Source organism: Penaeus vannamei, chromosome 21 (assembly GCF_042767895.1).
Source record: "Penaeus vannamei isolate JL-2024 chromosome 21, ASM4276789v1, whole genome shotgun sequence".
Lineage (NCBI taxonomy): Eukaryota > Metazoa > Arthropoda > Malacostraca > Decapoda > Penaeidae > Penaeus > Penaeus vannamei.
The window spans coordinates 14,084,502-14,094,501 of NC_091569.1; the positions used below are offsets into that span (position 1 = coordinate 14,084,502).

Genomic DNA, 10,000 nt, shown 5'->3' on the forward strand with positions numbered 1-10,000 from the left:
TGACAAGTTCCTACGAGGGGGAAATTATGGGGGGATATAATTAAAATAGTGGTATGATCAGCAACTCCCAGTAATAAAATAGCCTTCCAGTAAGACCAATTTCTGCATGCAGTAACCAAGTAAACATGCCTTACTAAAGTTCCAGTAAGGCTTTACATTCAGTGATCTCATAACAGCGGCTTTTGAATTGCTGTTCCTCTGCCCCTCTTAGTAAGGCTGTTTCTAAGCCTGGGAGACATTATGTTCTTTGGTGTTGATTAACTTGAACAGTTTGTTTTCTCTATCAATGACTTCTGGTAGTGACATATGGAGAAACTTTAGCTGAAGTACCAGTGTAAATGTTTTGGGGGCTTTTAGAAAATGTAGTTTAAGCAGGAGAGTTTTAAATACAGTCTGAACACTTCATAACAATGTATTTTTATTTGTTTATCTATTTTTTTTTTTTATTTCTCTAATGTGAATATAATTCAGGATAAATAACAGAAAGATGTCAGAGCTATAGTAATAAAATGTTTCTGACTGCACATGAAGTCCTATCCCACTGTTTGTTTTGTCACAGATACACTCTCCAAGTGCAGAACCTAGTGTAATTCTTTGTATTCTCAAGTGGATACTGGCCCATTTGTGCACCAACTTAGAGCTGGGAGTAGGCAGTTGTTGGAAGGCCTCAGGGCTTATCATGTTTCATACTAACTCAGTGAGAAGAATCTGAACTGTACATGTATTGTACATCATGCACCCTTTTAAGGTTTAGTGTTCACCCACTCGTGCTGTACTGCTCTTAACACATTACCCTAAGCTTTGTATAGAATGTACAATTCTTTTTTAAATAAATAATGATCAATGAGAAACTCAATGGATTCTCACATTCTCAATGATATCTCTACAGGCAGCATGGTACTATATTTGATTTTCATAGTTTTTTCTTTTATATTACATCCTAATTCTCTACATTAAACTATATTCTTTTCCATCTGAAGACTAGTGCTGCCTGGATTCACCCCCATGTATGGAAAAAAGAGAGAGAGAAAAAAAATTATCCCTTGGTCAAAAATCATCTAGATATATATGTGTATATATATAATATCACAACTTACAAGGTTTTATTCACAAATTCAGTAAGTCTACCTCCTTGGAATGTATTTATTTTCAGTGTAATATCTCAAACTATATTGAGGTTGAAATTCTGACATATACATGAGAATCATCTTAAGAGGGATATATCAGTTCCCGTCTTGCTCGCGGACTACCTTTGGTAAATCTTCTACCACATCTGCATCATAATAAAGTAATGCTTATCATTGTTACAAGAATTCAGTAGAGGAAGATACATTCAGGAAACATATGCTCTTATCATGGATATGCAAACACCATAGGTTCACTTTGACAAGGTTGGTATAGTGTAATGCAAATCATTTAAGATGTATACATTTTACAGATAGTCCTACAGGGAAACTGTATGTCAGAGCAACTCTAGCATTAAGGTGAATAAGGCATACAGCAGCTCCTAAAAGGAAACTGTCTATGACATACAAAAACTCCTATATGGAAGAAAAGTATGTCATACATAAACCCCTATAAGACAAAAATATACAGCAAATAGCAGGTCTCATGAGAGTGATGAGCACACAGATTCAGTCCCCTTCAGAAAGTGTCACTAGTGAGCAACAGGACTATTGGCTCCCATATACTTGTTGGTAAGCTGCATTTCACTCCACTTGTGATTTTTTTTTTCCTTTTTTATGAACATATACACAAGTAACATAAAATAAGGTTTGTCACACCTTAAATTATTAAACTTCATGATATATCTTGCAATGCTAATGAGTCTACTATAATTAGTAATGACCACAATTAAGGGTGATGCTGGTAGAGCCCGTGTACAATAAGAAGCAACAGGCAAGCACATGGGACATACAACTGGGTTAGTGAAATAACTGTCCACCCTGGTATGCTGAACATTTGGAAGGAACACAGCAGACACTGCAAGAGTAAATGGTTGGATGCAGTGGTGTCTGCAAGCTCAATCATTCTTTATAAAGTATTGTCATCTTAGGGACTAGAGAACAGAACCGTGCAACTGTTACCAGATCATTTCACACTATTCCAGAAAACATTCTACCTCTCATAATGTATATGCAATTATGACATTCATTGGCTCCTACTACATACTTTAAGGGAAAGTTTCTGAAGAAAAGACCAGTCAGGTGGGAGGGTCTGATGAGAGGACCTCCTCATTATGTATCTCTTAAATGTTAATGAAACATGATAACCAGATTGTATTGTCCCTATAATATACAAGGAAGGAACTAACTCCAGTCTATGGAGCTCTGTATAAATGCTGTAATACCCTCTTTATTATCATAATAATAATTATTTTTTTTTACACAAACAGATAATACACTGATATTTCCAACAGCAGGGTTGATACTGTGACCAATGTATCAGGAGGCTCATGAAAAGATTAGGTTGTTGAAGAGGTCAGAGACTGATGAAGAAGTCAGTGGCTGAGGCTTTGCTTATACCTGGGATTGTCCATTTCTCACTTTGTAGGTACAGAGAGTGTATTGGGGTGGCTTCCTCCAGATGTGTGGCGGCTACGGCGACCAAGCTTTGATCTGGCAATAAAGAGATTTGTGTGATCTATATTGAGGAGACCTAATTTGCATACATTATCATATATGATGATATCTTCTGAAATGCCTAAATTTCATTCATTAACTTCTCAAAAAGGCAAAATATGAATAGCAGATAGAAAGAAAATTACATTAAAATATGATGTAAAAAATATATTTCAAAATGGACCTACTTCACCACTGACAATACACCATACATCATAACATGATCAATGCCTGACAGTTCTTGGCTTACCTGATCTGCCCTGCCAGGAGTGGATTGATAGCATAAAGCCAGTCGTGCACTTCTTTGTCCCCGAGCGTCTGGAGAAGGAAGCCTCGCTGTTTTGTCACCACACTGTAAAGAGAAATAACTGATGAAGTTGTCTAGTCTTCATACTATGTCTTGGTGTCGTACAGATGAAAGATTTTTTTTCTCTCCTCTTCCTTATGTGCACCAGGTTATCCTTTATTGTATTATCTTTATCTTCTCATGAAAGTCTGATCCTATGAAAGGAGCCCATCCCCCCCGCAAGAAAAAAAAGAGAGCGAGAAAAGAAAGAAAGAAGAAGAAGGGAAAAAAATCACATTACTTTTTTCAACATTACTGACTATATGAAAATGAATTATTAGATCAATCAATGAAACAAGTGAGGAAGAAATTTTTCCAACTAATTCAGCCCCCTAAAATGACTTCATTCATTAAAGAATGTTCCAAATATGTAATGTTCTCGGAAGTACACAATTTGGACATGCAAAGGCCCCAGGGCAGCCCTCAGTAATAGCAAACAAACCCTAACTTAGAATACTAAATGAATGACATAAGCAAAATATCAAGTATTTTTTTTATATTTGTCATATTTTCTATTATATGCAGTGGCCCCTGGATTCAAGGGCCTCCAAGCAACTACCCAGCTTGCCTATTCTTAACCCCAATCGTTTTATAGCCTTGTCTCAAATGAAATACAGAAGATCTGATGATCATCCAAACTGAATCTTTAATCTTGCCAAGTATACACAATCAAAATCTCTAGTTCCTGTCTAAACCTAGCTTGAACTCCAGCTGAATGAATGTGCTCAAAGTCAGTTCTAATGCAAGGTGGTTTATTCAGCATTAAACAAATAGCTGATAAATTGGTTACATTATTGTGCTTAAACAGTGAAATACTTTTCATATTTAGCTTGCCACTAAGTGCAATATTGGTGTTGCATTTCAGTAATTCTAATTACTCTCTTTTATTTTCATCTTGTATCAGTGATAGCGATTATCGTATATTTTAAATTTTACTCAGCTGTGTAGTCTTGTAAAATAGATACAGACCTTTGTACAACTAATCTGGGTAGCATTCAAATAGCACTCAGAATAATTTTTGAAAGAACTGGGGAAGCAGCTTCACTGTATCATTATTCAAAATACTCTCTTGATCAAATCTTCTCCTGTATGGAATCTGGGTCCTAAATAACAAAATTTATCATTCTGAAAAGCAACATTTTCATCAGTGTCATCAGCATTTAAGCAATCAAGCCATGCTATCTTTTTCCACACTGTTCTTGAAGCTGTACTTTTTGTCCAGTAATGTGTAGAAAACATGGACTAATATACCTGCTGTTCTCCATCCTAGTTACAACCGAGGGAAAAGGGGAAAATATATTGGTCTTCGTCTACACATCACTTATTAAATAAACATTAACAGACATAAACATGTACAGTTAAATTATCAAGAAAGAGAAAGGGACAGAAGTTTCTTTCTCACTATGCCTGTGTCTCACTTTATTTTCTCTTACATTTGTGTATTTGTTGTAAACATACAAGTATCCATTATTGCTGTGCATTATGTGCATTGATAACATCTGTTTAAAATAATTTTTTCTATTAAAACATGAAATACTTGGAATGATAATTAAACATAATTTATTCTGAATTAAATTCCTACCTTTCAATACTGCCAACCAATAAAATTTATCCTTTATGATCGACAAGCTAAGCAAAACTAATACACTTGTTGTTGCTTGAATTTTGTGCTTGAAGATTATTTAAGTAAAGGCAAATATATATAAATATCTTCAAGTATAAGGCAAATCTAAGGTATCTTTACAAATATCCTAAAAATAACACACTAGTCATAATAGACACATGAATATTAAGGAGAGCAATATGAACTTGAAGATTGACACCATATTTTACTATAACCACTTACATCTTCAAAATCTTCAAGAGTAGATTCAAATACACTTAAATACTCTCTAATTTTTAAAGTTATTACCCGATGCTTGAGATACCCACTTGTAATAAGAAGGTTGAAAGTAAAGGCTTATTTAGCACTCTTTATGCTATAGGAGAAAGTTGAAACATCATTAGACTCTATATCAAGGCTCAATATCAAGACAATAAAAAAAAAAAATCATTATAATAATAGTAAAAATAATAATTATAATAATAAATATAATAATAACAATATTAATAAAAAATAAAGCCTGGGATTCTACCTTCTTAAGAAAGAACAAGTTTTGCCTTAGTATGAACTACTCAGACTGAAACCCTCATACAGTTTCAGTTTCCTTAATTGGCAATATTTGAACATGTCAAAACTCCAGTCAGATGTTCATAACCAAAACCACCTCAAACAGTCAAAATCTCCCAAATCTGAAGGTCTTGAATGCCCTGCCGCTACCATGACTCACCTGAAGGAGTTGCGCACTCGCACCATGGCCTGTTGGTCCTCAGAATATTCAATCTGAGCTGTGGCAAGGTTGATCAAGCCACGCTCTACTGGGTCACGCTCGTCTCGGAAGATAAAGACGTAGGGTCGCCTTACCACCTGTTAGTCAAACAGACAGAAACTGAGGCAAAGTCTTTAAGAAGAGTTTATGACATCTTTATTAACTGAAGATACAGTTGCATACTCCTATTCCTTATGGATGCATGCTGACATGAGGAATATTGCAATAATTTCTTCCTTCAAGGGAGCCTTGAAAGGATGTGGCCAAGAAAAATGTCTTGAAAAGCGAGAGACCAACCCACTTACCACCCATCTTTTGATCCAATTGTTGGTGCGGTCATCTAAGACATTAAGATAGCCCTTCCGACTGACCACAGGAGATATACGGATTTCCTCAACTTCTGGCACGAAGAGTGGCATTGGTCGGCGTTCCACCAGGGGAGATGAGCCCTGTGAGTCCCCAGGACTGGCCAAAGGAGAGCCTGGGGGCACAACAGCTGATCCCCCAAGGGAGATATGGAGGTCTGGAACTGGTGCTCGAGGCCGCTCGGGAGAGGCCAGTCTGGTTAAGTGGGAAAGAAACAGATCAGAGCCATCCTTCAATCTCACCACACTAATAAAATAAACTTCAATACTTTTTTAAAAATCATAATAATCTTTTTTACTTCTATTTATTTTTCTTTAAAGAAGAAGAGAGAGAGAGAGAGAAAAAAAAACACATTTCATCATTCTTTATGATTAAGAGATATGAAAAAGAAAAAGAGTGTTGTTTGATACTACATCTATAATTCTCAATAAGAAAAAGAATATTAAATAAATGTCATAGAAAAGGCAGTTGATGCTTACTCTGTAGAGGTCGTGGAAGAGCAGGAAGAGGTGACCGAGGTAGTGAGGGCATCTTGCTCATCATTAGGTGTCTGTGCTGGAGTTCCTTGCTTAGCATGTGTCTGTGCGGATCGGCCCTGCAAAGGTATTTACTTTAGTGTACCTCTAATACATGTGTGACGTCTATGTCAACATTTTTCATAATCAACATAAAAATATGCCTTTCAGGATGTATCCTGAACTACATATTCTCCAATTTAGTTTTAGTTTTAGTTTTCAAAATCTTTTTTTTTCTTAATTATCATTATTATTATCCTTTTAGCAAGCTACAACTTCTGCGGTAACCACTTACCTGCATAAGCCTAATGAATTTGGATGCTGTATCCTTCTCTGCTTCGCTCATGTTTTCAGAGTCTGTTGAGGGCAAGTCTCTGGAGGAACAGCGTGCCAATACAGCACGCGCGTCACAACCGGCCTTGGCTGCTTGATTAGCCACCTCCTGCATACGAGGAAGTTGGTTAGGATGCTAAAGGGAGAGAAGGGAAATTCAGCCTCCAAGCACTAGTGCGAGACCAATGAGGAGCTGATCAAAGTGTATCTTCAGTTTGGCCGAAGATACAAGAACTTGTGAAGCTTTAGTTTTTCTTTTAGCACTGAGGTGAATAAAAAAAGGTGAAACTAAATTCTGAACAGATGATGTGATATAACACTGCAGTCTTTACAAGTCAAAAAATGTCTGTGAACAATGACACTGTAAGCTTAAAAGCAGGTGTTTGAAAGTCTTTTTTTTATCTTTAATTCATATATTGATATACCATGCATTGTTTCTGTCTAGTTCTTGATAAACATCCATGTCTCTGTAACTGCTTTCACTAAATTGTGAAAAACAGCAACTAAGCAGATGCATATTTACAAAGAGGACAAGCAGAAAATTCCATTCCTTAGTCTTATGTAAGCAATGATTTAATCAGTAATTGACTGTTGATCTCAAGCAATAAAAAAGCAACATGCAAGAAGTAAATCCTACTAACAATAAGTATATTTGAAAACAAAATGCAGAAAAAAAGCATGACTATGCTAAATTTGACTTCTCTTCCAGTTGACCCATAAAGCAATGCTAAAACTAATATTGAAAATATAATATAAAATTTGTCTACAAATCTATGGTAATCCAAACCAAGTTCTTGGTATGATGCTACATACAGCACATTAGAAAATAAATCTACATTCACAATGCTACTAATATAATGTTAAAGATCTGTATGACTACTGATATTATCTTTATCATGACCATTAATATCATTCCTGTTATTATCTTCTAAACAAAGACAATAAAAAAAAAAAAAAAACATTAAAGATAATGGTAATAATAAAACTAATAAATTGTGGATAATAATAGTAGTCAAAATGTGTGAAATTACAAACTTACTTGAAAGGCAGCATCTATATCTAAAATTCTATTGGAATTCAGGCAAAATGAAAGTTCCAATCATTACACACTGCAAGATACCCACCTTTTCACTCTTGGTGTAATCATGGTGGTGGCTATAAGGGATGGGAGTTTTTCCGAGGCCAAGTTTTTCCCGCAGGAGGAGGGAGTGCCGTGTGCGCTCCACTTGGGTCAAGCGCGTGATCTTCTCAAGCTCCCACTGGTGTTCAAAGATGAGGGAGTCTCCACGTGGCCTCCAACCATGCAGGTTTTCTTCGCCACGGACATACGTGGAGCTGGTGTCCAGGACCCGTCGCTGTCGTCGCTGTAAGCCTGGAAGAGCAATGAGTGAGTGGTAGTGTGGGGAATGAGACACTGTGTGACCTCCCATATCCAGATGAATAAATTTCACAGAGGATACTTTATGTACATTTTATCTCTTTATTTTTTAACCATATCTTTTCTATAAAAACTTGATACATATGAAGAGAGCTGGTCACTGGTCAAAGAGAGTACAAAGGTCGGTGTCATGCCCCACTCGTCTCAGGTCAAAAATAAAAAGAAACCTTGTAAATGAGGTACTGAAGCGACAATGCACCAGAAAAAGACAAACATATTTGCACACTGCTTAAGTGATCATATCTCTCAGCCACTGAGACCCAGTCAATATCTAATTCTCTATGACCACAGCCAATGATGTCACAGGGTGAACCGATGATTCTAATCACATTACACTGCAAGCATAGACAGATTGATTGGAGCTCATAGAGGATAATTTTCTTTTAGTAAAACTAGAAGCCTAAATGTCATATTCCTAGTCAGCAATAAGAGCATTACTCTTGCATTAATGTTCTGAAGTGACATTTTGCTATTAACTTCCATTTTACACATAATGTAACTTACTCTATCCTACTGTATAAATCTCTTAGGTATATGTAGGAAGTATATATACCCCATTATAAGTAAATTTTGCATCTACAGCCAGCTGCCATATAGTATAATTCAAAGGCACTGATACTATATCTGAAAACTACTATTGGAACTTTTTACAATACCATAGCAATAACTCTAAGATAAAAATAATCATCCTGTATGATATCCCAACTTCTATGACAAAAACACTGATAGTTATGTGCACTACAAATTCTGCACTATGACTATTCAGCAAAACCTTTCTTAAACGAGATGCTCAGCTGTCTAATGAGGTTTTCTGTTGTCCAGGAGGAGAGCTACTACTAAGAAAATGAGGAGAAAAAAAAAGGGAAAAGTAAAAAGAAGAAAAAATGTGGGAGAAAAAATCCCAGATTAATACATCACTAATCATTAGTAAAGACTATACTTTGCTAAGATCCTTTTTAAAAGATTGATAAAAATGCATACGGATAGTTCTATTGTTCTTCTGTCGCTGAGAAGGGTCAAATCTCTCTAGGGCAGAGGACATGCAGATAAAACTATGCCTAAAAAATTCTTGTAACCTCACTTGTGCAACAAACAGAAAAGCGGTTCCTCTGCACTCACACCTGTCAATCATCTAGCACATTTATTACTTCTCATGGCAAAGATTTGAATCCAGTGAAACAGCGTCTCTAATTCATTGTGCATCAAACTATTACAATCATATGAAAAAATGTACTTCTTTACTGAAAAATCAGTAATGCTCTTGATATGAAAGACAGTATGAATACATCTTTTAGAACAAAAGTGAAAATGATCACTAATATTGAAATCTGAGACAATAATATATCTATGGTAAGGCTCTGTTATCATGGAAATGAAACAGAAACTATGAATATTTAAAAAGCATTTCTGTCAGCAGGCAGAATAATAGCCATTTGTAAAATGCTGTACAAGTACTGCAATAGCAGTAAAATAACAGTCATGCTAATTGTAATAGCCTGACTAAATACAGCATATGTAGTAGCAATAGTAACCACTGTATCAAAATTAATATCATCCTTTACTTGTTGTTGCCAAGCAGGCATATATACACACCATATCCACTGGGATTTCAATTTATCAATCTTTCTTTACACATAAATGATACTCCAAGAGCTTACTCATAAAGGAGTCATCAATAACATTTACAAGTCCTAAGATACTAAGATCTTCAATTTTTTTATAGCTATTAATATTGTTAATATGATAATAATCAGTTACAATGTAGAAATATAAAAATCAGAAACTAAACAGTATTTCACGAGAATTCAAAGAATGGGGTATTTGGGTGAGATCAAGCACGATGACTGATTGACTCCTCTGTGACTCAGTGCTTGCTGAGTCACTCATATGTACATACACACACAAAAAAGAAAGAAATTAAAAAATCACAGAGGATATGGTATGTATATCTACCCTCCTAGTATCAACGGGTAAATAACACCAACATTATTAGCGTTTCTTCACGAGTCTAT

General features: G+C 35.7%; 1 protein-coding gene across 13 annotated transcripts in view; it reads right to left on the reverse strand.

The window, feature by feature from the left end:
- The window catches only part of unc-104 (kinesin family member unc-104), a 179,603-nt gene that overhangs the window by 630 nt on the left and 168,973 nt on the right, over positions 1 to 10,000 (reverse strand). For all 13 annotated transcript variants that reach the window (XM_070135928.1, XM_070135930.1, XM_070135938.1 and 10 more), the window contains 7 exons: positions 7,675 to 7,922; positions 6,513 to 6,659; positions 6,182 to 6,297; positions 5,642 to 5,897; positions 5,298 to 5,434; positions 2,872 to 2,973; positions 1 to 2,618 (listed from right to left, as the gene is read on the reverse strand). The exon at positions 1 to 2,618 is cut by the window's left edge and continues 630 nt beyond it. In XM_070135928.1, the coding sequence (XP_069992029.1) occupies positions 2,543 to 2,618; positions 2,872 to 2,973; positions 5,298 to 5,434; positions 5,642 to 5,897; positions 6,182 to 6,297; positions 6,513 to 6,659; positions 7,675 to 7,922 (1,082 nt within the window). In that variant the 3' untranslated portion in view covers positions 1 to 2,542. The remainder of the gene's footprint in view (positions 2,619 to 2,871; positions 2,974 to 5,297; positions 5,435 to 5,641; positions 5,898 to 6,181; positions 6,298 to 6,512; positions 6,660 to 7,674; positions 7,923 to 10,000) is intronic.